This window comes from Pogona vitticeps, chromosome 13 (genome assembly GCF_051106095.1).
Source record: "Pogona vitticeps strain Pit_001003342236 chromosome 13, PviZW2.1, whole genome shotgun sequence".
NCBI classification, from domain to species: domain Eukaryota; kingdom Metazoa; phylum Chordata; class Lepidosauria; order Squamata; family Agamidae; genus Pogona; species Pogona vitticeps.
In genome coordinates this window covers 7,466,398-7,492,475 of record NC_135795.1, presented here as the reverse complement: position 1 = coordinate 7,492,475, position 26,078 = coordinate 7,466,398, and the positions used below count along the sequence as shown (strand labels likewise).

Below are 26,078 nucleotides of genomic sequence, written 5' to 3'. Positions count from 1 at the left end.
AGCTTGTTGATAATTCTCTGGTTCATGGGTGCTCTCGTACGGGTTAATAAACAAAAGAATGTCAAAGCTCAAACACTAAAATAAATAGAAATGTTAAAAAAAGAGAGAAAGGGGGAAAAAAAGAAATAAAATGTCATTAACTGATATTCTAAAAAGCCTAAAAAACATAATACCATTCCATTAGAGGCCTGTGACATACACGTTTGAATCCCTAGACTATAGGATCACAAGGAGGAGTTAATGGTAAAAAGACATCTGAACTACCACATTAAAAAAGCTCAAATACTTGAAGGGTGAGCCAAGACATTTACTAATACATAAAAATAATGGACAGTTTTATATCTTCTTTCTCAGATTAAAAAGGAAAGGCTTTGCAAGGAGGAGTTAGTACAAAGAACAGAACAGACAGTCTCCATAGAAGAATGAAAAACATCATCATCATCATCCCAAATGAAAACCGAGCCCACTTTACCCCTAAGGTTTTCGTCCTCAATGCTCTCCAGCACAATCCTCTCCTTCGGTTGCCATCGTGTGTCATCATATGCAGACAGTGTTCAGCCCAATCCACTCCGTAGAGAAACTTGGAGTTAAGTTAATCTCATGCAAAACAATCAGGGTATACATAGCCGGCCCAGCCCAAATTTCTGTATTTAGATATGCCAGATTGACAGTTTGGAAGAGACACCAAACATTTATCAATGCTTTATAGTCTGCTATCAACTATTAATTAAAAAACCCCTACTTTCTCTGTTCTAATATTATCAAGCGTATAAAGTAGGAGAGGCATTCCTCAATCTATTTGTCATCCAGAAAGATACTATACAAATAACTATTTGCGTAAGATTTTAACTAGCTAATCCAGTAAATGGGCAATAATGAACAATATAAACACAAGGTTTGGGCATCAGCAGCATCTAAATATAGGGAATCTAATATAATATGCAAAAGAGTAATCTGATATAATATGCAAAAAGGGTTCCCAATGTGGCATACTGGATAGAGTGATGTCTCCTTTGAAGGATTTAATTCTTTTTCCCTTCCTGCTACCAAATGCAAGACTAAGGGCCGCCTTTCTGGTAGGCTAGTCACGCTGGTTGCATTGCACATTCCTTCTGAGATAATATTTATGTATGACAGCTATTGCAAACTCTTGATTAGAAGGGTTAAGACCTGTACTCAAGAGTTACTTATAGTAAATGTGTATATTCCTCCCTCCCAGAGGAAAGCTGAAAGAGAACGACAGTGGCACTATCTGTCTCAAGTGCTGGAGACGGTTGAAATTAGGTTTCCCAAAGCCTGGAGCTTGTTGGCTGGGGATTTTAATGCCAGGGTGTGGTCAGAGCCTGAATGTATGACCCAGCAGATGGAGAGTCTTTACCAGACCATTGTCTCTGGACAAGACTCTCTAACGACAAACAAATCAGCCATGCAGGGCAACTGCTTGCTAGTTTCAGTATTCTAAGTGGCCTCGTTTGGCTCAATGGTCTGGCTGACTTGAGCTTCAACAGAGAGTTTACCTATATCTCACTCCATGGAGCAAGTGTGATAGATTACATCGTAATACCTGCTGTGCTACTTCCCACTGTGCTTGAATTTAAGGTTGGGCCATCAACCCTCAGTGACCATCTACCTCTACTTCTGCACTCTTGCCATTCAAACAAAACCCTGTGGAGCAATTCGATTTAACCCATAAAATTGGCTTTTATGCAAACTAAGAACTTTTATTTGGAAGCCCTTCCTCGGTCTTGGAGATATGTCTTGCGGTATAAACAGTGCATCCATATGAATCTTCCCAAGCCTTAGGACGGTCTCAAAAACCCTGCTCTGTACTCTATGAAAAGCAAAGTCAGCTGGTGCCTACAGGGGCCTTTGTAGTGGGAAACCTTCTCACCTAAAGAGAAAATTGGATGAAGCCTTTGCCCTCCATAACTATACATGTCGAACACTCAAGGATCTGTTTCCTGAATTTGAAAAACCATAGGGCAAACCATCCATGCGGAAACTTAAGTTTCTATGGCAAAAACATGGAAGGAGAAACTAGAAGATGCTCATCAAAGCTTCTTACAAAGCCAAGCTAAACCAAACTGATGTCTCTCCCCTGGATACAGAAATGAAAAATGGACCTACTGTACGTTCTGATATATGTTGATGATTTCGTCCCAGCGTATGAATGTGAAAACATTCTAGGTTATCTGAATAAATGGACTGAAGTCAGAAAACTACATAGGAGCAGACTGCTTCAATAAAAAAGAACAACATGAACTCTTGCCCCTGAATAACCAACACAGACCAACTATATGGGAAGTTATTACATCTGGCTATTGCCGTGAAACCAGACACAGTGGCAGCAGTTGCGATTCTATATAGGAATCCACCAAGCAAGATAGGCCTAAGTGTCATGGAAAAAGTGGCTGGATATTTAAAAGACACTGCACAGTTAAAGCTACAATTACAAGCCACAGACAGACCAAAACTAGTGGCTTTCACAAGGACAGATGAGGTCAGGGACAGCACTAATCACAAGTCAAACAGTGTGAAGGTGTTGCTCTGTGGAGGTGGAACGTTTAGCTGGACAAGCAAGGAGAAAAGCACAGCAGCACTTTTGTTCACTGAAGCACAGTATGTATCAGCTGCCCAAGTGTTTCAAGCCTTTATTTGGGTATGCCAAGTATAAGACAACTTGGGCACAACTGATCAAAGCCCATACAAATGACAGAAGACAAGCAAAGATGTATGAAACTCTTACAGAGAGAAGGTGAGAACTCAATAGCTGATATGTGCTTTGATAAATGGCAGAAAGGGCTGATTGAGATGGAGTCCTGCACATCAGGAAGATGTGGTGAGGATCTTTTTCTTACCATGTTCATGACGGCGTTCACGCAGGTGCAGAACCCATTCGGATCAAACACAGATCATGGCAAAGGACACATTACTCACCTGTAACTGTGGTTCTCTAAGTATTCACCTAACCCTCCCACCTCCTCCCCATTGTCTCACCAAGCTCACAGGTTTTGTACTTGCACTGGACAGGCTGAGGCCGAGGAGAGCAGGTAATGCAAGTGCCATAGAGGCAAGGGAAAGGAAATTGCGAGGCAAAAGCTCTGGAAATTTCTGGGATTGGGTGTGTGCAGGCGTAGAGCCATTTTCAAGAAAAGTACTTGTACGTCTGTTCCAAAAACCACTCCCCATTCCCATCTTCAAAGAAATATAAATAGTTTATTGCTTCATAACCAATCAGGCTGTATGCATAACAAAAACACTCTTAAAAGATAGTATTTGACATTTAACATACATATAAACAATCAGAAAGGCATAAAATACTAAAATAAACATTTTCAAACAGGTAGAAAGTCATGATTAAATTGTAGAACCTGTGAAGCGGGCAATGAGTTCTGTCTTTCAATCACTCATTTAACAAATTTTGTGGTACTATAGGATATATAATAGTCCCTGCCAGCTAGAAGAAATAAAACTGTACATAAAGGGGAATTGTTCTTGGTCCTGGGTGTTAAGGGTTTAAGATATTGATCCCTCAAATCTCCATACAGAGGGCATTCTGTTTGAAAATGTACTATTTTTAATTTATTTACTTATTACTTAAAATATTTTACCCTGCCTTTCTCCTTAAGAGACATCCAACCACAAGGCAAAAAACAATTTCACAGCTTTAATGAGTGAACTTCTGAATATTTCATCTCTATTCTTTTTAAAATATCTTTTTAATATGTTTAGACCAGAAACAGAATCCTTTTTAAATGTCTGTTTGGTTAGAAAGAAGTTAAAAAGTTCTCCTACTGAGAGTCATTTAGTTTTATCCTGACTGGCAGGGTGAAAAGTTCAGATTTTCCTTCCCAGCTCACAAGACGAAAATTGGAATGTATGCAGTGGTAAACAGTTTATAAGAAAGTCAGAATTTTCCCCTTTGAAAGGGTTTTTTTCAGAGTTATTACTTCACCCCCTGAAGCCTAGATTCCTTCCAAATTAAAAAAAAGTCAGCAGAGACTAATCATTCTCTTTCAAAATTAAGCACATTTGGTCTTTTCAGTGTCATGATCTATTTTAAATCTGCAGATAAAAAAAGGTCACCAATATTTGCAAAGGGGTGGTGGTAAATCAGTTTCTATTTAACAAAAAATCATAATTTGAAACCCGTTTGCCCAAACTTCCCCAAATTAAGCTCAGAGAAAGAGTATACTGTCCACTACATCTGTTCCAAATTTGGTGCTGATCTGAAGTTCAATTTCACTGTTATAATGTTTTGGGAGGGTAACCCCATTTTTAGAATTTCCTTGTAAAAAACTAATCTTATCTGTTGCACGGTATTTATTGATCCACTCCCATGCAGCAATAATGAGTTGATGAACTGTTTGGGTTTCAGATATATTTGTTTTGATAAATCAGTAATTAGTTTGTTTGTTTTTTTAAAAGTACATATCTTAGCATTTGTGTTCAGTTTGGAGCACTGCAATGGCTGCCAGCAGTCACCAGAAATAAATTGTAGGAAAATTCTGAGGAACATTACTGATCAAACTGAGGAAGAAGAGCACTTAGTAATCAAAAGGTTAGTGAAGGAGAGGTTGCACAGCATTGTTGCTACAAAGGTGATGAAAGGGAACTGATACATACAGTGCCAAAATGCTAAGTCTCAACTCTGGAATGTTTCAGAATGTTCTGTGCAGAGCAGGAAAACCCAGTAACGTGCATTCACAGAGACCGCAAAGAACATTATACAGCGAGTCTTGGAAACTAATATCAAAAGAATAAATAAATAAAAGCAACATCTGTCCCCATCAGGGCAGTCCAGAATAATAAGAGGCACCTCACAGGCCTGTCCGTTAATGGCTATGTATGAAACTATTGTTCCAAGCAGAATTACTTAGAAGCCTGTCACATCTTCCGGCTTTCTCCTTCCTATATATAGCTAGGAAAGCTCGGAGGCATAACAGTCCTGCTGGATCAGAACCAAAAGCACGTTCAGTTCATCCTGTTTTCCATGATGACCACTTTGCTGTTTTAAGGAAGTCCACCAGCAGGTCAGGAAGACAAACAACCCCCCCCCCAAGCAATTGTTATTCAACTGCAGAGTACCTCTAAACCTGTATATCCATTACCAAATTAATTCCTGTAATGCTGAACCACGTGTTGACAGGATTTAGGCAGAACAAAGCCTGAAACAATCAAAATGAAGGTATAACAAGAGCTTGGAAACATTACTTTTTGGAGTTATAATTCCCAGAATCCAATGACCTTTATGGCTATGATGGCTCAGGCATTCTGGGAGTTATAGTCCAAAACACATAATTTTTCTAGGCTCTGGTTATCAGCATGCTTAAGAGAATGGTAAAGTTTGTAGAAGTACCAAATACTGTTATAGAAAAAACAACTAATAGCACACAGAGATCCCGCTGAAGAGGTTTAATAACCATAAAATGCTGAATAGTTGTCATTCAAGGGGAAAAAAAGGAAAAGGTGAGATGGAGAAATCAAATACACTGCAGTGTTTTCTTGACAATCCCACACTTTAAGGCTAATAATTACTGACAGATTTAATGTCAGCTATTAATGTGTTTGACAAACCTAGACAGCATCTTAAAAACAGAGACATCACCTTGCTGACAAAGGTGCACATAGTCAAAGCTATGGTTTTTCCAGTAGCGATGTATGGAAGTGAGAGCTGGACCATAAAGAAGGCTGACCGCCGAAGAATGGATGCTTTTGAATTGTGGTGCTGGAGGAGACTCTTGAGAGTCCCCTGGACTGCAAAGAGAACCTATCCATTCTGAAGTAAATAAACCCTGAGTGCTCACAGGAAGGACAGATCCTGAAGCTGAGGCTCCAATACTTTGGCCATCTCATGAGAAGAGAAGACTCCCTGGAATAGACCCTGATGTTGGGAAAGTGTGAAGGCAAGGGGACGACAGAGGATGAGATGGTTGGACAGTGTCATTGGAACTACCAAAATTTGATCCATCTCCTGGAAGCAGTGGAAGACAGGAGGGCCTGTCTCCTTTTAAGACCATGTCCAGCAATATTTAACATTTTTGAATAGAGTAGGGCCTCCATTATAAATAAAATAAAATAAAATAAAATAATCTTTGGGGGGATCAGTTCCAGCACTCACACCCCATGGATGCTGAAAAACGCAAATTATATCAAGAACTATTATAATAGCAAGTGCAATACATAGCATAGTCTTTCACTCACTCTTGTGGGCAGTTCTGATAACTCCAACATTATTTGAATTCTACATTCTGGGTATTTTTAAAATATTTTTAATATTTTCAGAGTGTGGATAAGTGAATCAGCAGATACGGATTCCACAGCCAAGCGGGTCCTACTGTTCAGTGTACCATGCCATGGTCGAATGGGCCTGGACAGGCAAACCCCACTGAGGAACAGGGCGACTAAGAGCACCTCCGTCAAGCAAACCTACGGCAGGAGGACCTGCAGCTCATAATTAAAGCTTCACTTTAGCAGTTGTGTCACATACGTCCCAATGCAAATTGTGCAGGGGAAAAAGGGATTTTCACTTGGGCTAAATGGAACATCTGAAGAAAGAAGTCACCATGTGAGTGAAAAAAAGTATCAGCAATAAATTTATTTCCACACTATGCCCAACCTGCCAGATGAATCACAGTCTAATTCATGTAACGACATACCTCTTCTCTCCAGGAGAAGGTAAGAGTGAGAGCTAACTATCACATCCCAAGAGAAAAGATAGCAAAAGAGAATACAGATGGCAGAGACAAATCCTTGATATGATTAAATTAATCCCTACGTGTTGAATGCTAACATATCAAGGTGAAAGCTGACCTTCTCTGGGTGCTAACTCTGGGTGCAGGGAGTGTCCGATTTAGGAGAACATTAAAACACGTTAACGCTTTCAACCACATTCCAGAGTAGGGCCATTTCAAGAAGACCTGTGCAGATAACTTTTCTGAATGCACTCATCGGTCCTAAGACATAATGGAAGTTAATCAAAACATGCCAACATGATATCCTTTAAAGGCTTTCACGTAGTTCATCACCTCTTGGTTTTCCCTTGAGAAACAGCTTCTGCAAAGGGTAAATGCAAGAATTCATGAAGCTGCTTAGCAGCGGCAGCGTTTCCCAAGATTTCAGCCAGTTTGTCCCGAGAAAAGGTGATGAGCTCTGCAATGCTCTTGACGTGATTCATTATGGACTGGCAGTTTTTAGCATTCACACCCGGCAGTTTCAATAGGAAGTCTTGGGGGCCTGGGTTGTATTTGTCAGATTCGGGGAGGATCTCCGAATCCGCAGTGACGGCCAGGGCTGTCGCTGCATCAGGCTGCGGTTGTTTCCGTTTCAATTCTTCAAACAATTCGGCAGTAGCATAAGGAGAGGGGCACCACAGGAGCCGAAGGCGGGGGAAATGGAGGGTAAGAAGGGCGAGTTTGGAAGTCACATCGTTGCTAGAGATCTCCTGGTGGAGAGAAGCCCGGGAAGCAAGAGAGAAGGATTTACTGGGGTCGAACTCTATGAGGAGAACTGGACGCTTGTAATAACGAGACATGGCGACGCACTGTGAGTAAAGTCTCCCGTTATTGAGGGAGCCAATAAGATCGCTGATGCTCTTCCGCTCCACACAAATGTCAGGCGTAAGAATGTAATCACCCACTTGCAAGGTCACAGGCTCAATGTCAATGCCGCGACGATGAATCAGAGATGGAAGTTCACTGCGAAATTCACGCATGTCCACCACAATGGCTTGTTGTACACCTTTCAGTTCCTGGCCTCCTGATAAAGACAGTGACAGAATTAGTGACCCTTATAAAGAGATTGAGAAAGGTGCAAGAAACAGTACAGTGGTGCCTCGCAAGATGATTTTAATTCGTTCCACGAAAATCGTCGTCTTGTGAAAAAAATCGTCTTGCAAGGTTCCCTATGCATCAGTCTCAAAAAAAAAGTCTTGCAAAGCAGCGGTCTAAAAAAAAAAAAAAAAAAAGACTTGCAGAGCATCGATCTAAAAAAAAAGTCTTGCGAAGCACAGTCGTAGAAAAAGAGTCTTGTGAGGCACCATAATGATTGCAAAAACAAATCGTCTTGCGGGTTTTTCATCCCACGAGGTAATCGTCTTGCGAGGCACCACTTTAATTCTTAAGAGTTTCTAACAGGTAGACTAGGACAGCAGCTGACACCTGACCTCCTCGGACTCCAGTTTCCCTCCAGATGGCCACCTTCTAGTCTTTGTGGCACCATCATTTGGTGGCTTCCAGATTTTGTATGTTTTCACTCCATCCTAATAGGTAAATATTTCTCTTAAGGCTGAGAGTTTTAACCCAAAATATGCTGTTAGTTTTGGTCCCAATATTTTGTCTCTTTTCCCACCCACCCCCACTGGAACAGAGCACGGAATACTTCTCTGAAACTGAATCCTATCTTTTGGGCTGAAAGAAGCTCCCTACCCTTAATCCAGAGCAAGCAGTATCCTCAACCAGCAGACAAACGGCATATATTGGCACTCATGTCGAAAACGGGAGACATTTGTTAGCAATGTCCTATCGTGAATCAATGACAATGAAAACCCCGCCTGGTTGGTCCAGGTCTGTGAAGAGGGCCCATCACAGCATGGAGGCAGAGCATCCGCTTTGCATTAGCATAGCCTCAGTTCCAGTCCTTGCCAACTCCTCCTATTCACAAAGGCGTCAGGAAAGAAACAGTGAGACAGAGACCAAAAACCACAGACCTGCTTTGCGGGTGTCTGTAGGAACAGTAACCAGTGCAGAATCTTTTCCCAGATCCAAGTTGGTTTCATCTCTCCCTTCTCTTTCCTCGGGGATCACCATGCTGGCCTTCTCACTGTGAGGAAATGGGCAGGTCGATTCGGGGGGGGGGGGGACAGGAGAGAGAGTGGGGAATGGAAAAAAACAGTTATTAGCCAAAAATGGAGGGCAGAGGACAGGTTTTGCCTCCATGAGCCATCTTAGGCCTGGCCAGGCCTATTTCAAAGGCCAGCGTGATTTCTTATCTTCCATGGGCCACAAATTGCTCAAAGGGATGACAAAAACTGCTCTCCTGCTTTTTAGGGAGCAGAGGGACTTTTTTGTGTACTGTACAAATATGTTTAAAACTGATGGTGGCCGGCAGGTGGCAACGACTCCCCAAGATCCGTTCCTGGACCTCTGAAAGTTCCCCCCCCCCGGGAATGTCCAAGGAACAAGCTCACGTTGTAGACTAGATGAGCCTCTCACGTAAGAAGGGCCACTTTGGAAACATGCAAGAAGTCAGGACACAAGCTGACGTTCAGAGGAGCTGAGCAAAGAAAAGAGACCCAGTGTGCTCCCAAGAATCTTTCAAATGATTAGGAAGCCTTCTGGAAAAGTGGGAGCTGTGGCACTTAATTTAGAGGCACAATTTTGCCAAATTTTAAAAAAGGGTTGTTCTATGAGAGGCTAAATAAATTCTTTAACGCCACAGACTTTGTATCAGTAACCAGAATTTGGGGGTGGGGGCTGCTACAGGTCCACCAACTTGCCTTCCTTTAATTTTAATTTTAATTTTTTTTTTCTGCTCAGATGAGTGTTGAACACCTGGGAGGCCAGTCGCTACCACAGCCGCCCAGGATGGCCTAGCGGGTGGTAAGCATTGTCAGGAGCCCTGAATGAAATGTAAACAGCAATTCTATCCAGTGGCTGGATGTCCAAGTTGCTCCTGCCACCCGCTAAGAAGAACACCTATGCTACTAAGCACCTGCTTAAACCTGAAGCCAGCTTTGGGACGGCACACGGTGGCTCAACTAGGAAAATATCAGTGTTCGGCAAAGTGTACGTTACCGAATAAGTTTTTCAAATGCTTCTTTTTCTTTCCTTAGAGTGGTAAGGTAGCGTTGTTCTTCAGTTGAACCTCCATAAATAAGAAAATAAACCCTGCCAGGCAAGACACAAAATTCTCGTCAAAATCCAGAAATGAAGATAAACTCCCCAACAGTTGACTTGCAGCCAACTTGTCCTATTAAAATCTAATCAATTAAAAATCATATTGTAATACCTCCTCCCCGCCTTATTCTGTACCATACAACCTGTCCGGCACACTTTAAATGTGTCTGCTCTTACTTCCTAGTAGAAATAAGGTTCAAATGCCAGTCTGTTTGGGTTCTCAATTCAGAATGAGAGGCAACCGACACATTACTTCTCTGAAAACATTCCTAGGAACTGTTTTCAGATGGTGTATTTCATTTTTATTTTTTTGGCCCCCACCCACCGTCTACAGTAGCCCTGCAAAGATTCTCTGCCTCAGTAAGAATTAGACCTCAACTCATGAGGCTGAGTAGGAGAAGATATGACAGATCTGTGGCTCTTAGCCTTTCTCATCTATCAAATGCACCAAAAAGAAGATCAGAATACAGTAGGACCTCCTCATCCACAGGACCAGTATCTGCTGATTACCTTATCTATCCACGGTCTGAAAATATTAAAAGAAAAAAAAACCACACCAATATATATATGTATTTCTAATGAGGAAGTTTCCAGAACTGCAACACACCTCAAAGGTTTTCCAGGCCTGCTTGCCTTATAAATCTCCAGCTGACGGACGAAAGTCAACTCTGCATCATAAAGCACAACGTATCTTGGTTCCACTTCATGCAGGACCCGGGTGAGGGAATAGGGGTCGCTGCAACCATTCAGTGGATGGACTACAGTGAGTGGTTCCTTTAAGATCCCATAATAGGCATCGGAGGAGGACATGTGCAAAACGAGGCTGTCAGATTGGGCTTCGTCACTGCTGTTCCCGGGGCTACTGCTTAATTCTGCTGGGTCTTCTTGCTCTCCTGCCATGTCTTCCATCTCTCCTTTGTTTAACATCTGTGTCAAGGTCAATGCCGGCTTCTTTTTCTTCTGCTTAGGTTTGGAATATTCTGTTTTGGATTTCTTCGCCCGAGATTCTCTGGCGTTGTCTCGCCGGCTCTTGGCCGCTTTCCGATCTTTCGTATAGGCTTCCTCACGGTCCTTGTTCTTCCCAAACGTCTTGTCATACAGCCTCGTTAAAAAAGCTTTGGCTCCAACAGTAATATACTCCTTGAGCTGGGCGCAAGTGCGGTCGTCACTGGCACAGATAAGTACTCGTCCTGCAGTCAAAAAAATAGTTGTTATGCAACCAAGACAGTAGAAAGACCCAATCCCCCACGGATGCTCCCCCTGAAGGAGGATGCCAACAAACTGGAAAAATTCATGAAGAGGGGAACAAGGATGATCAAGAGACTGAAAACCAAGCCTCCTGAGGAAAGACTGAAAGAGCTGGACATGTTTAGTCCTGGGAAAAGAAGATGGAACGGAGATAGGGTAGCACTTTTCCAATGCCTGAAAGGTAGCGATAGAGAGGAGAGGCAGGCTCTGTTCTCAATCATCCCAGAGTGCAGGACAAGGAACAACGGGCTCCAGCTACAGGAAGCCTGATTTAGGCTAAATATCAGGAAAAACGTCTTAACTGTTGGAGCAGTACGACAATGGAACCAATTACTTTGGGAGGTGGTGAGCGCTCCAACACTGGAGGCATTCAAGAAAAAAAATGGACAACCCATTATAATGCTTCGATTTATATTCCTGCCTTGAGGAGGGGGTTGGATGCGATGGCCTTATAGGCCCCTTCCAACTCCATTATTCTATGATTCTACTGTAATAGGAAAAAAGCAAAAGGAAGTCATTATATCCATCAAGATGATACACTGTATATCCATCCCCAAGGACAAGAATGGGGAACCTCTTTCAACCCGAGGTCCAGAGGTAGTAGAGAGGAAAAAAAGAGTAGGGCAGAAAGTACAGTACCAACACGTGTCAGCTCAAAGCTATCACTCCCCACAGCTAAGGCTTAGAAGAGGCAATCTAACCTCCTAATGCAGGGGAAAATCTTACAAAAGTTAGGAAGCAATCAAATCATACAAGAGTGAAGTTGGAAGGGGCCTTCATGGCCATCAAGTCCAGCCCCCAATGATGGCGTCACGGGGATGAGGAAGTTTCCCTCTGGCAAAATCCAGAGGAAGAAATCCAGCCTCAACCCCCTTCCCCACAACAGATGACAGGATTGTTCCCGCTCAGACGCTTGGCCAGCTTGAAACTGGAGCACTATTATAATCCTGTTTGAAATTGGTGGTCCTGGGGGGAGCAGGAGCGTCAGTGCAACAGAAGAAGGGGGGGGGGGAAGGAAACTTTCTGCCTTCCCTGTCATTCCTCAAGATTTTCCCTCAAGGACTCTGTAGGCTCAAGCCCTTGAACATCTGATTATGAGAAAGAAGATTTCAGGAGAATATCAGGAAATCTGTCCTGGTGGGACAGGCCTCGCAGCAGCAGAACACGCTGCATCGGAACATCTTTCACCTGCTGCATCAACAATGTCTACTGTTATCAAGGATATCCTGCAGAAGAGGCCTTCATGGCCAGGCTCTCACCTGGCCCGCCCAGGCTTTCGCTGCTTGCATTCTCCATCTCCATCTCCTTCAGGACTTCCCCAAGGGCTTCCCACTTCGGGTTGCTTTCGAGGACCAGCTCTCTTTTCTGCTCTGAAACACAAGAACAGAAGAATAAGCCATTTAAAATTCTTCTCTCAGTGTTTTATGACCAGTCAGCCTGACATCTGAAGGTTCTACCCGGCTGATGGTTCTAACATGCAACAAGGCAAGGGTGGAGAAGGGCAGCTATCCAAATGCTGCTGAACCTTGTCAATGGTTGTCCTGGCTGAGACTGACGGGGGATACAATCCACCCATATCTGGAGGCCCTTATGCTCACCACTTCTCCCCCAAGGATCAAGGCAGATCTCACAATATATCTTGCGGTGACAATCAATTCAACGGCAGAAACTGCTTTGACTTTCCATATCAGAGGTACATTAATTACTGCATGTGTTTACTTTTTCTCCTTTACTCATTCCTGTCTCCACTGCAACATTAGAACAACACAGCAGGGTCCTTGGGGCAGAGAGCTGTCCTCATGTACTCTGTGACACGCACAGTGACTGTGTACAATCAGTGGCAGTGCTGGCAGCAGCGTACTTACATTATAAATGAAAAACTTTTAGACCTACCCTTTTCTTCCTTTATATTTGTTTTTTCAGTTGCTTTTCTGTTCTTATTTCCTTTGTCATCTGGAAGGCGATAAACCCTGGATCGAGCATGTAGAAACATGGATGCACTCGAATCGAGAAAAAGCCAACCTAGGACATGTAAGAGTATTTAAAAAGGTATACACTCAGAGACACCATTGTAAACAACTTTAGTTTCTTTCCTTCCATCTTCTCCATGCAGATACATCATAGTTAACTAGAATTAATTCAATCTGAATAAATTAAAATAGCATTTTGAGTGGAAGAAAGCACTTCTAATGTTATTAGCCAAATTTGTCCATGCAGATTCTGTCTCACAACAGACATTCGCTGCTAAATGAGAGGAAACAGAATTCTGCCCCTAAAATAAATGTCATTTCAATTAGTAGTTCCATTAAACACACGATTATTAAAAGTGCTGTCCTATTAAACTGGGCATACCTTTCAGTCTTCATGAATGTTTTAAACTAGATCTGGAGTTATATGAAAATCAAAGTACACCCTTTTTGAATTCTATGGTTTTACGTATCAGAACATAATAAAAATAATCTGGTCCTCAGCAGATCTGAAAATGTTTTAAGTACAATCTCAGATGAACAACACATGACATATTACACTATATTATGGCTTATTTTACAAAAAATAAAGCCACAATGGAGAAGCCATGTGTGAAAAACAAAGTACAATTTTACTGCTTCCATAGGAATTTAGAGCCTAACCAAATGCCCTTGAGTACAGTAACTGATCATCAGCAAACGTGACCACCTCTATGAAAGCCAAAATTTTAGCAGTTTGCTGGTCTGAAGCATTCAGGTATGTGTTAACACAATGCCAAAGAGGAAACACATCAGCAATCATCATAGAGAAGCAAGGCCATCCAAACAATTTAAAGCCAATCAGTCTAAAAGGAGAAAGATTATTCACAAGTGGAAAACATTCAAAACAGTTGCCACTCTTCCCAGGAGTGGATGTCCATGCAAATTCACCCCAAAATCAGACTGTGCAATGCTCGGAGAAACTGCAAAACTTCCAAGAGTTACAACTCAGACTCTACAGGCCTCACTTAGCATATTAAATGTGAATGTTTATGACAGTACAGTACAGTTAGAAAAAGACTGATCAAGTATGGTTGGTTTGGAAGGGTTGCCAGGAGAAAGCCTCTTCTCTCTAAAAACAACATGGCAGTGCAACGTAGGTTTGCAAAGTTGCATCTGGTCAAACCACAAGACTTCTGGAATAATGTCCTTTGCACAGACAAGATCAAAGTGGAGATGTTTGGCTGTAATACACAGCACCACATTTGTCAAAAACCAAACACATCATATCAGTACAAACACCCCATTCTGTGTGAGACTGTATCATATTTGACTTTTTTTTTTCTCTCTGCTTTTTTGGGTTGTTCCAACGCAAACCAAAGAAATGAACATGTGAGTACCAAAACATTTGCAACTGAAACAATCTTCTGAAAGAAGGGTTGCATTTTCTGACAGAATTGAAAGAATGCCAATATTTTTGGCCATGACTGTACACGTTACTGAACCTTAAGGTGTACTTAAGCTTTTCATACATGGCTTCTCCATTTTGATTTTATTTTTATAAAATAAATCATGACACCACAGCCCCAAAATTGGCCACCTCTCGATACCAATCCTTTTGTACGCGGACGACATGGTTCTCCTCTCACGTTCAAGAGTGGGCTTAAAGAGACTAATTACTTGCTGCCTTGAATACCTGTCACACAACAACCTTCAACTCAATTTTGAGAAAACCAAAATTGTGGTCTTTGGCAAAGCGTGGAAACCCTTCGTATGGTCATTCCATGGGAATTCCATTCAGCAGGTCAGAGAGTTTAAGTATCTGGGCATTACTTTCCATCACCGACACTCCTGGTTAACTCACCAACGGGCAGCAATCAAGACAGCCAAACTCTCAGCCCAAGCCATCCTACGATTTCACCACACCTGGGGCCATGGCTTTATTCCCGCTGCTTTACAGATCTTTAACGCGAAATCAGTTGCTCAGCTACTATACGGCGTCCCTATTTGGTTGTCCTCACTACACAGCTCTGTGGAGAGAGTACAATCTGTATTTTTATACAAAATCTTTGGCCTCCCTCACTGTGTTCCATACGCAGCTCTGTGTCTTGAAGGTGGCCAACACAGAATTGAGACAAGGGCTTGGCTCAGATTTCTCAAATACTGGGTCAAAATTTGTTTTTTCTCTCCCAAGGACACCCTATTGCAAGCGTTGCTAGCCGATAGCCTGCTTCCCAATGGCTTGGCCCTATTCACAAAGAAAGTTAAGACTCTAGGGCTATCTCCCGACCTTCTGGGCCTTATACCCCCCTCCAAGGTATTTCCAACCATCAAAAACAGGGTCCTGGACATTGAAGGGCAAACTTTGTTTAGTGCGGCACAAAAAGTCTGCTCTCCACTCCGTCTTCACCTCTCACTCACTCTTGGACGCAGCCCAAGCTACCTATATTTCCTTGAACAGCCACTAGAGCGCTGGGCATTTACTCTCGCCAGATGCAACATAGTTCCATCAAATCTAGTGCAGGGCAGATACTTGGGCCTACCTACAGACCTGAGAACCTGTCCATGTGGCCAGGGAAAAACGGAATCTCTGCATCATATGCTATTTCATTGCATTTTATACATAGATATCCGCCTGCTCCACCAGTCGGTCTTTCCCCCCTCCTACACGCGATGGGATGACCTAAAGAAAACCCAATACCTTTTAAATGGTACTAACAAGGAAGTTACTGTATCAACTGCTCGATATGTTCACGCCATTATTCAGAGACGTCGCAACATGCCCTCTCTAAAATGAGGGGCTTAACGCTGTTATTTTCTCCACCCCACTCGCATGCAACGAACCTTGTATGCGTATTTTACTGTATTTATTTTGCGGCTCCTTCTGCTGTATGCCAATAAAGGTTTATTATTATTATTATTATAAATCATGACACAGTGTCATATTTCATGTGTTGTTGTTCATCTGAGATTGTATTTACCTAATTTTCAGACCTCCTAAGGACCAGATGTCCTAGTCGTGATACATAAAACCATAAAATTCAAAGAAGGTATACTTTCTTTTTCGCATGGCTATAAATAAGATTGAGGATCTGAATTAAGGTTTAATATGAAGTTATGGGCTGAATAATATATCCATATGAGATCACAAAAAAGTTGCAAACTAATTCTTGAGTCTTTCCAAGAACCTGGAAAGAAGGAGAAGCAAAGAGTCTCTAAAGACCAAGCTTTGCTTGATGAAGAGCTATGGACTGACATGAACACTCACCTTGTTAATAACTTTTTAGTGACCACCCCCCACTCCACAGGGGGGATGATCCCACCAGCCTTAACATCATTGCTTACTATTTTGAGAAAGACACTGGGAAAAAAGAGGACAGGGTGCCAGGTGCTGAAACACTGACACACAAGTTCAAATCATAATGAAGTTCATCACGAGCATAAGACAGTCAGTGTCTCTCAACCCTGTACACCAAGAACATGGGAAAGTTACATGGAATTTGTTTGTTTGGACAACAGCCTCCAGAATCCTCCTTCTCAAATTTGTAGGAGCCATGTTAGCTGAGTGATTTTGGAAGATGTAGTCCAAAAAATAATTTTTCTATACTCTGAACATATCTCTTAAGGCTACTCTACCACATGGGTCTGCTGATGACAAGCAGAATTAAGCAGACCACCATGTAACACCACCCACTGCGTAGTCCTTTCATCCAGATTCCATATCATAACATTTCCATTTCTTCATTAGCTATGCTCTTATGTAGGGACTTAACAATGAACAGCAATTCCAGTTTCTGGTGACAGCAGGGCATATTTTCAAGTAACAGACGTTAAGTGGGAGGCGGTATATATTCACTGTCAGTAAATCAAATCCTACAGCCTTATGGTGGGTGAATACACTCTGAAACTTTTGTGTGCATATAAGGGTGTGTGGTTTTTCAATTTAAAATTTTAGTTTTTACAGCCTGATTTATTTTTAAAAAAAATAAAAGCAAAAACCCTATGTAGTTCATACCTGAGTTCTGACCAAAGGCTTTTTCTGATGCTCTTAAGGATTCCAAGAGGTTAAGGAAAGTCACACAGTCATACTGAGTCAAATATTGCAGCAAAGTACGGAGGACCTTCAAATCTTGGACCAAAGATTTGGTTTTTGCTCCAAGCTGGTGCCAAAGTGGGTCTAAATAATGACGAATCGTCTAGAAATATAAATTTGGGAAAGAATTGCAGCATAGACCATGATGGCATATGGTAGGACCCCCCGTATCCAAGCCCCCTCTGCAGATGCTGACAACATGGACTATAGTGGCTGCTATTATAATAGTGAATGCTGTACATAGCATGGTCTCTGGCTCCCTCTAGTGGCCAGTTTTGGTAACTTCATTGTTAAAAATATATATTTGGGGGTTCTTTCGTATTTTTAATATATTTATACCGTGGATAAGTGAATCAGCAGGTACTGATCCTACAGATAAGGGGCTCCTACTGTACACTAAAACATTAGCAGCTTTAATACTAAACGTGACTCTTGTATTAGGTATTTTAAAAAGAAAACGTGCTGGCTTTTATAAATGCAGCATTTCAAAGTATCAGAGCCATAAAGACATGGATGGCTTGTAGGCCAGGACAGGAGAGCTGCTCAACCCTAAAATTCTGAGAAGAAACCCCCTGCCCTGGTCATGAGCATCACTATATGAATGTCTGGCTGTTCCTACATCTTTTCCTTGTAAGAAACATAAGAATATCTTTGGTGCATCAGCCCAAAGGCCCATCTTGTTCAAACACCTTCCCCTGCTTCATGATATCCTTTTATTGGTGCCATCCCTCTTAGTCTCCTTCATTTGCACTGTATTACAGTGGTGCCTCGCTTTACAATTGCCCTGCATTATGACGAAACCGCATTACAATGATTTTTTGCGATCGCAAATGCAATTGCAAAACGATGGTCTGAATGGGTTTTTTTCGCTTTGTGATGATCGGTTCCCTGCTTCGGGAACCAATTCTTTGCAAAACGACGATTTTAGAACAGCTGATCGGTGGTTTCAAAATGGCTGCTGGGTAAACAAAATGGCTCCCTGCTGTTTTCTGGGATGGATTCCTCGCTGCACAGGCACCGAAAATGGCCGCCCTATGGTGGATCTTCGCTGGACGGTGAGTTTCCAACCCATTGGAATGCATTGAAGGGGTTTGACTTTTTATTTTTGCATTACGATGTTTTCGTTCTACAGTGATTTCGCTGGAACGAATTAATGTCATAATGCGAGGCACCACTGTATTTTATTGTCCAATCTAGAGCTCAGCATACTTTTTGAATATAGAGTTCCCCTCTTTCATTTCCAAGGAAACATTCTATATCCACCAACAAAAGAGAACGCAGAACACCCTGTTGCGGCTAAACTTCATGCGCTCCTTAGCAAGAGACAAGTGGCAAAGAGAGGGAACCAGGTCAAATCAGGACCCCCCCTGCAAACCTCCTGTGCTTCCAAGCCCAGCAGGCTGAGATCACTGCTTGGAGGTGACATTTACGCTGCAGTGCCAACCATCCCAAGCACTCCATCCTCTGACCTCCCAAGGTTCGTTTCCTGCCTAGCAGGCCCTACAAAAGCCCAGTCCTCCGCTTCCTCCTCTGATCACAGCAGCTTGCTCTAATCCAAGGATGCGACCAAAACTCTCAATGCCTTTTTCTAATTTCTGTCCTAGATCTTGACCTCTGATGCTTATGGACCATGAAGCTGCTTCTGGTCCATCTGAATTGGCTCAGAATGAACATTCATCCACCCTCCTTCCCTATGTTTATTATACACATTCATTCCCTTTCTTGCCCCTGCACGGGCCCAATCCTTGCCCAGATGACTGGACAATGGCAGCCCAAACAGTATGAGAACAATACAGCTCATGCCAAGGTATTGCCCAACATCCACCCATCTGCAGATTTAAGTGAGGAATTTGCATTCTTGACTAATGATCAATGGGACAAAGGTAGATGTAACAATAAGCAATCAGCTGTCTCACCTTTTTGTAAAAATGGGGTGAATGCAGCCACTGCCCCATGCACTGAGGGAGGGTTAGGGGTTAAGTCTTCTCCCCAGGTTTTCCTTGCTATTTATCCTACAAAATATACAGAGGAATATGTGGCAGCTCTGAAGGGGAAAAAAATCAAAAAACCCTAAATCTATGAGTTTATCCAAAAGGAGAGAGCGCCACATTTCATCTTTTTAGATCGGAACAGAGATTTCCTACCCCACTGTCTAGCTTCATTCTTCATTTATATTAGGGGTGGGAAACGGGTGGCCTTCCAGATAATGTTGGACTACAACCGCCATCAGCCTAAACTAGCATAATTAGTGATGAAGAATGAGGGGTGATGAAGTCCCACAACATCTGGAAGGCCATACATACATTTCCTGTCCCTGATTTACACTAATGCCTGGTTCCACTAGATTTGTCTTCTTTAAATAAAGTATATGGTTTTAATCTTTTTTAAATTCTTCTTCTTTTATATGGACAATTCCATGCATGTTATGATCCTGGCACACAACACCCAAATAAAAGAAAGTTTATTTCATTGTTAACAAGCTTACAATAAGCAAGCCAGAGTCTTGGAGGTCCATAAAACATTCTTTCATGTAAAAGCACAGTTCAACTAGTAACAGATGTCTAAGTCCTCCATTAAAAAAAAAAAACACAAGTAGAGACTTCCCTCCCTTAACAAAACACAGCTGGCAAGAACAGAGAAACATTCACTTGGAGAACTTCACCTGTGATGCTTCAAGATGCTTCACTAAAGAAGAGACTGCAACGTCCCTTTCCAAAAGAAACAGATGTGCAATCTAGAGACGTGATCACCAAGTTAATGAAAATGATGGAAGCTACCATTAATGAGTGTACCTTTGCCAAACCCGTCTAGTGCTTTATAATCTGGCTTATGATCAAGAGCAATATTCCCCTGCTTTCGTTCTCTTTTTGAGAGCTAGCCAAACACTTTATCCAAGCCGAGACTCTGCCCTTGGAATGCATTCCGAACGCCAGAGTATTGTCTCTGGAAGAAAAGAATAATCTCATCTTTATTATGACTTCACCAACATCTATGGAGCGTTGCTCGCTCATGTCTGAGTAACCGCAGCCAGCCAACTACCCATCCGCCAGAGACTAATAACAATGGAATCCAGGTCAGATGTTACAGGAGTTCAGAAAAAAGACTTTAGTCTCCCAGCCTCTCCCACGGGGCAGCCTGATTCAATGAACGGGATCTGTATCTCTTATTGACTGGTAGATTTGGAAGTTCAAGTATAAACTGGATGTGCAACAGAGGATGAATGCCATCTACCCACACTCTATCACACAGATAGGAAGAGTCCCAGAATCCCCCAGCCCCCAGGTGGAATATTTCTCTTTTTAAAGCTCTGCCCCATCGCATTTAATAGGATGCACATTACTACCTTTATTTACTACCCCTCCACAAAGGAATTCCACGTCGCAGAGGTTCCCCACAACCCGTCTCGCTCTTCCTTATAATAATTCAGTGGGGCAGGTTTGACTGAGAGCTGTGTTCCTTCTAAGGTGTGTGTGTGGGGAGGGGAGAGGAGAGCAGAGCTAGAATTGACATCTATTTACTTTTCGGTTTCAGATGAAACTCTGCCCTCCACGCACGGACAGGCATTGACTGAGAGACAGCCAGTACACGAGTGGCCTCGAATGACTGAGGGAGTTTCCTTTCTGAATTGGGTTCTGAATTTTTAGTTTTGGTATTCTCTCCACTATAGGCCATGGAGAGATTGGATAGTATGTTTAAAGTAAAGATCAGAAGAAGAGGAAGGCAGTGCAAGGGTGCCGATCCGACAAAGATACTGGGCAGAAAGAAATCCAGGCCTCTATTAATCTATCAGTGTACCACTGCCAAATGACAATATTTTCAAATATGTGAAACAATAAACTTAACTAAAGATACAGTGGTGCCTCGCTTAGCGAGGTTAATCCGTTCTGGATTAACCCTCGCTCAGCGAATCCATCGTTAAGTGAAATAAAAAAGCCCATAGGAACGTATTAAAACTGATTTAATACGTTCCTATGGACTTAAAACTCACCGTTCTGCAAGTTTCCTCCATTGCGGCGGCCATTTTGGATGCCTCGTTAGCGAGGCAAAACAGCGGTCGCCATTTTGTTTTAGCGGCTGCCATTTTGGAACCGCCGATCAGCTGTTCGCTATGTTTTGATCGTGTTCGCGCAATCATTGCATAGCGAAAAAAGCCCATAGGGGCCATCGCTGAGCGAACGCTCCAGCGATGGCCCGGGACCCCTCGTTGTGCGGTTTCATCGCCGAAGCGTTCACTATGCGAGGCACCACTGTATAAGGAAGAGGGCATAAGACTATAAGCCTCGTTAAGATGTATAGGACTTGGTCACAAGCAATTTAGGCCCCACTGGGAATAACTTCCGAGTGCAATGCTTGCATTGATGAGGTGGTGTATAAATCAAAATCAGATCAATCAATCAATCAATATAACCAAACATTTGTCTTTTCTAGAGCTGATGCTAGGGAAGGCTTTCGGGAAGACTAATGTTTGACTTATTCCTAGAAGCCTAAGATCTAAAATTAACTGCTCCACTGAGCCAGAGGAGACAACAATATAAAAGAATAATATGAACAAAATGCTGATCAGAAAACAGCCTAAGTAGCAATATTTAGAATATAATAAAGAGTAAAATGAATCATAGAATTTCAGAATAATTGAGATTATTCTGGAAGCAGCCTAGAAGGCCATCAAATCCAACCCCCTGTTCAGTGCATGAATCCAAGTCAAAGCAGATCTAGACTTGATGACCTTGTAGGCCCCTTCCAACTTCACTCTTCTATTCTATGACAGATGGTTGTCCAATGATCTCTTGAATGTTTCCAGTGTGGGAGCACCCACCACCTCCCGAGATAATTAACTCCATTGTCGTACTGCTCTAATAGCTAAGAGTTTTTTTCAGCCTAAATCTGGCTTCCTGTAGTTTGAGCCCATAATTATGTTCCTGCACTTTGGGGTGATCAAGAACAGATCCTGCCTCTCCTCTGTATTCCTCAAGTATTTGAAAAGTGCTATCAAAAAGTCATGGTGTGGGAGACTTAGATAGAGCAGCCCCTCCCACCCACCTTTTTTCTCACTGGAATAGAACTCCGAGTCAACCGTGAATCTTTGATCTTCCTAACCATAACACTGTGGGGCACTGCGTGTCCCAATTCTCAGTCCAGCACACTAACTACTAGATCACACTTGTCAGTTAATCTGTGGAACTTACTGACACAACATGTAACAACAGCTGCCTTCTTACATACAAACTGAGATTATCAGTAGCTGTCAGCCAAGAAGGTACTATGATTGTTGGGTATCAGTTACTAGAAAATGTAACCAGTCAAGAGTAAAGATGGGCACAAACCTAAAAAATTGTGGTTCATGGTTACCCAAAAGGGACCTTTTCAAAGTTCTTCACAGACTGCGCTCCTTTCTCCAAGTTTGAAATAAGAGGAGGGGGGGAACTGTAAACTGTTGAGCAAAACTGTCCCAAATTCAAATCAACAACCAAGAGCTACCTTGTCAAAAGCCTTTCCAATAGCATTTTCCAGGGACAAGTCCTCTGCTTCCAAGGCCGGATTACAAAGTTTCAGTTCCCGAAGGCAGGCGTTCAGGATATCCAAGATCGAACTCTGGATCGCACACATGGCAGGGCTCATGGTGACATGCATTTCAACCACTTCAGGCTTGTGTCGCTCCAAAAAGGAGTGCACTACCGCATGAAACCTAGGGAAGGGAAAGGTGCAATTGCGATCGCAAAAACATCGACGTGAAGCGGATTCATCGTCAAGCGGGGTAATCGTTAAGCGGGGCACCACTGTAGCAAGAAACAACCACTGATCAATGGTTCTGAATCAAAGGCAAATGTGACTAGTTCTGGATGCTGAGAGAGAGGTTGACACGTGCAGGCCTCGTGAAGATCTGGGGCCCCAGGTAGATGGGGGCTCCAGGATATCCCTGTTATGAAATCTTTCACCTCTTCATCTGGAAACAGGGACTCAGGCAAAACAAGGAAAAGTTACTTTTCTAGATGGTAACCCCCAGAATCCCCAATCAAAATTGCCACTGCCCAATGTTTCCAAGCTTCAAGTACATTTTCTAGACTTCTGGTTCTGTTCCTGGCAATAACATGGCATGTCATAGTTAATCAGAAAGAGAAAGAAACGTTTCCAAATACTGCCTTGTGGTTGCATCAGAACAGGAAGGGAGAAAGTGTTAACCCCGAGGCAGGTTTGTGCTTAAGACTGCCACGTCCAAACATGATCTCTAATTCTGATTAACTCATTTGTCCAAACATCAATGACAGCGTCTTACCTTGGCCAGAGGTAAAGCTTCCTCACAAACAGATTTCTCATCACTCTTTCCACATGACAAAAGCCAGTGCTGAAGGCAACCGCATTGTCCGTGAAGGCTTTGATGAACCCTTGCTTGTTCTTCTGGCGATAGAGTCGTAAGATGAAAGCTTCCTGGCAAGATTCAATTATTCGGTGGGCTTTGTACACCAAAATGCCTGGCGGAACAACAAGAGGAATAAACGTGGTTCACAGCAAAAACAACAGAACAGACATGATATATTGTCAAATATGCTGGTGTTTTGAAAACAGATTCTCACTTTCTTTCCAAGACAGATGAACCAAGACCCTTTAATTCCTTCACTCTCTTTGCTTCAAAGTCACATCGGTGGAAAATATTCAATGCTAATTGAATTGAAAAGGGAAATTGCAGAACTTCTCAAGTTTCACTTAGAGACAAAGTAACCATCCTGGCATATCTGCACTCCTCTAAGTCCTATGGAATTTAATTAGGCTAATTTTCCAGTAAAAATGGGACAAGACTGCACACAAACAAGAGCCCTTCTGAATCAGATCAAAGGTCCATAAACCCAGCAGCGCATTTCTCGCGCTGACCAAAGACAACAGTTGTCCTGTTGTAGTCAGATTACAAAAACAAGTCTGCTAACAAAAGTTATCACAGGTCCAAGGCCCGTCTCTGTAAAATGCTTGTAGCCCTAATACAATTTCCATTTCATCCCCAGCTGCAGTTCCCCCCTCTCTCGCTTGATCATAGTGACTCATGAATCACTCTTTGGAAACTGAATTGTTTACAATAAAAGTGTAAATGACATAAAAGAGTCATAGGAGGAAACCTCACTGCTAGGGTTTATTACAGTAAAGAAGCACAAGCTTTGAACAAAGATAATCTGAACCTGGCAACAAAAACAGGATTCCTGTATCCGCAAAATCAGTATCTGCTGATACACTTATCCACGCTCTGAAACTATTTTAAAGTATTTTTAAAAATTACTAGAAATATATATTTCTAAAGAAATCATTGCCAGAACTGGCACTAGAAGGAGCCTGAAACCATGCCAAGTACGTATAGTATTCACTTTTTAAATCCTTCCTCCCCCCAATTATCTATTTCAGAAGCTTAATTAAAGGAGTCAGGGAATCCTTTCACTAATGCTATCACCAGAAATGCCTAAAGATCCACCACAAATAATCCAGATCCTAGCAGATCCAGGACTGTTTTTTGTCCACTTGCAATGCCCCTCATTTAGTGTTCAGCAGAGGGAATAGATGAAGCTAAAACATCGCACCCGGAAACTGAAAATACTTCCAATCAGCTTAATAACTGATCTATAGCTCATTGAGCACAATGTTTCTTTTAGCAGCTACACCACACTGACCTCTGGGGGTATAATCCTGTAAAGGAACAATGCATCTCTTTAAGAACAAGTAACGAACATTAAATCTGTAAAAATGTGAGGGAAATTGTTATAAAAAAGGCAATTGTGTTTTTCAGCCTAGAGGTCACTGATATGACAGGCATCTCTCTGTGTTTGAGAGGGAACAAGAGGGGATTAGACCCACAGTCTAGTCAGTGTCTCACCGGTGATAAGATCTGAAGGGATCCTGTCTGTCAAAAAATCCACCACCAGGATCCGGCTGGTTGCAAAAACGACGCCTCCTTGCGTGTAAACCTCATATCGGCTGCTGCTTGGGATCTCGTTCGTCACCCGCCTCGGAAGATGAGCCGCCTGATCGATCTTCAGCTGTTCAATAAAATATTCCTGGAGTGAAAGGGGAAAAAAAATCAGAATAAACAGGGTGCAAGAATCTGAAGGGAAGATTCACTCACCGCCGTTGAAAAGGACTGGAGGGGAAAGGCAGGGCCTGCTCGTTACTTAAGTAACGGAACTTGGAAAAGTTACTTTTTTGGAGTGACAGTTCTGGGACTCTTTTCAGTTTCCTGATGGTCCAGGAATCTCTTGGGCGGCGGCGTCCTCCCCCCCCTTCCCTCCCCGGCTCTTCCACTGACCCGCCTCAGCCCCCCGCCTCTTTCCCCATGAAAGCCCCCCCCCGCCTGGCCTGACCTCCTCTGCAGGGCCGGTGTTCAGCACCAGCACCAGCCGAGCCGGGTCGCAGTAGAGGCGGAGGAAGCGCAGGAGGAGGCGGTCGATGCCCAGCCCTCGGGCGCAGACCACCAGCCCGTCCTGCTCGAAAAGGTCCAAGAAAATCTGGTTCTCGTGGTCCAGGGGCGCCGGAGACACGCTCGACGCCATGGCGGAGGAGCTTCGCCCGCCAAGGGGCCGAGTTCCAATCCCTCTTCGCCCTCACACACACACACACCACACACTGCGCAGGCGCGGAAGGAAAGGCCACGCTCGATGCCGGAAGTACTCAAAACATAGATATAGGAAAATGTGTAGAGTGGCCCCCTCGCACGGCGGTCATGACGAAATGGACGTAGATCTAGCAGACCATAGATATAGGAAAATGTGTAGAGTGGCCCCTCGCACGGCGGTCGCGTCGAAATGGACGTAGATCTAGCAGACCATAGATATAGGAAAAGGGGTAGAGTGGCCCTTCGCACGGTGGTCGCGTCGAAATGGACGTAGATCTAGCAGACCATAGATCTAGGAAAAGGTGTAG

The 26,078-nt window shown here is 42.9% G+C and overlaps 1 protein-coding gene across 1 annotated transcript; it reads right to left on the bottom strand.

Annotated features, from left to right (window-relative positions):
* Positions 1 to 3,196: 3,196 nt before the first annotated feature.
* Positions 3,197 to 25,772, bottom strand: ERCC4 (ERCC excision repair 4, endonuclease catalytic subunit). The gene is made up of 11 exons (XM_072982695.2): positions 25,520 to 25,772; positions 25,036 to 25,216; positions 23,458 to 23,653; positions 22,662 to 22,869; positions 17,106 to 17,286; positions 13,038 to 13,166; positions 12,404 to 12,514; positions 10,504 to 11,086; positions 9,795 to 9,887; positions 8,708 to 8,820; positions 3,197 to 7,758 (listed from the first exon to the last, which is right to left on the bottom strand). Exons 1-11 carry the CDS (start codon positions 25,706 to 25,708, stop codon positions 7,025 to 7,027), a joined length of 2,718 nt encoding a protein of 905 aa, XP_072838796.2. The 5' UTR covers positions 25,709 to 25,772; the 3' UTR covers positions 3,197 to 7,024.
* Positions 25,773 to 26,078: the final 306 nt, after the last annotated feature.

What these genes read in the sequence shown, in the direction of transcription:
- ERCC4 (XM_072982695.2), bottom strand. Translation starts at nt 25,708, where the DNA reads ATGGCGTCGAGCGTGTCTCCGGCGCCCCTGGACCACGAGAACCAGATT. An exon ending in CCCTTCAGATCTTATCACCG is followed by an intron (nt 23,654 to 25,035) that starts GTGAGACACTGA and finishes TTGTTCCGCCAG; the next exon opens with GCATTTTGGTGTACAAAGCC. An exon ending in AGCCTTTGGTCAGAACTCAG is followed by an intron (nt 13,167 to 17,105) that starts GTATGAACTACA and finishes TACATGTCCTAG; the next exon opens with GTTGGCTTTTTCTCGATTCG.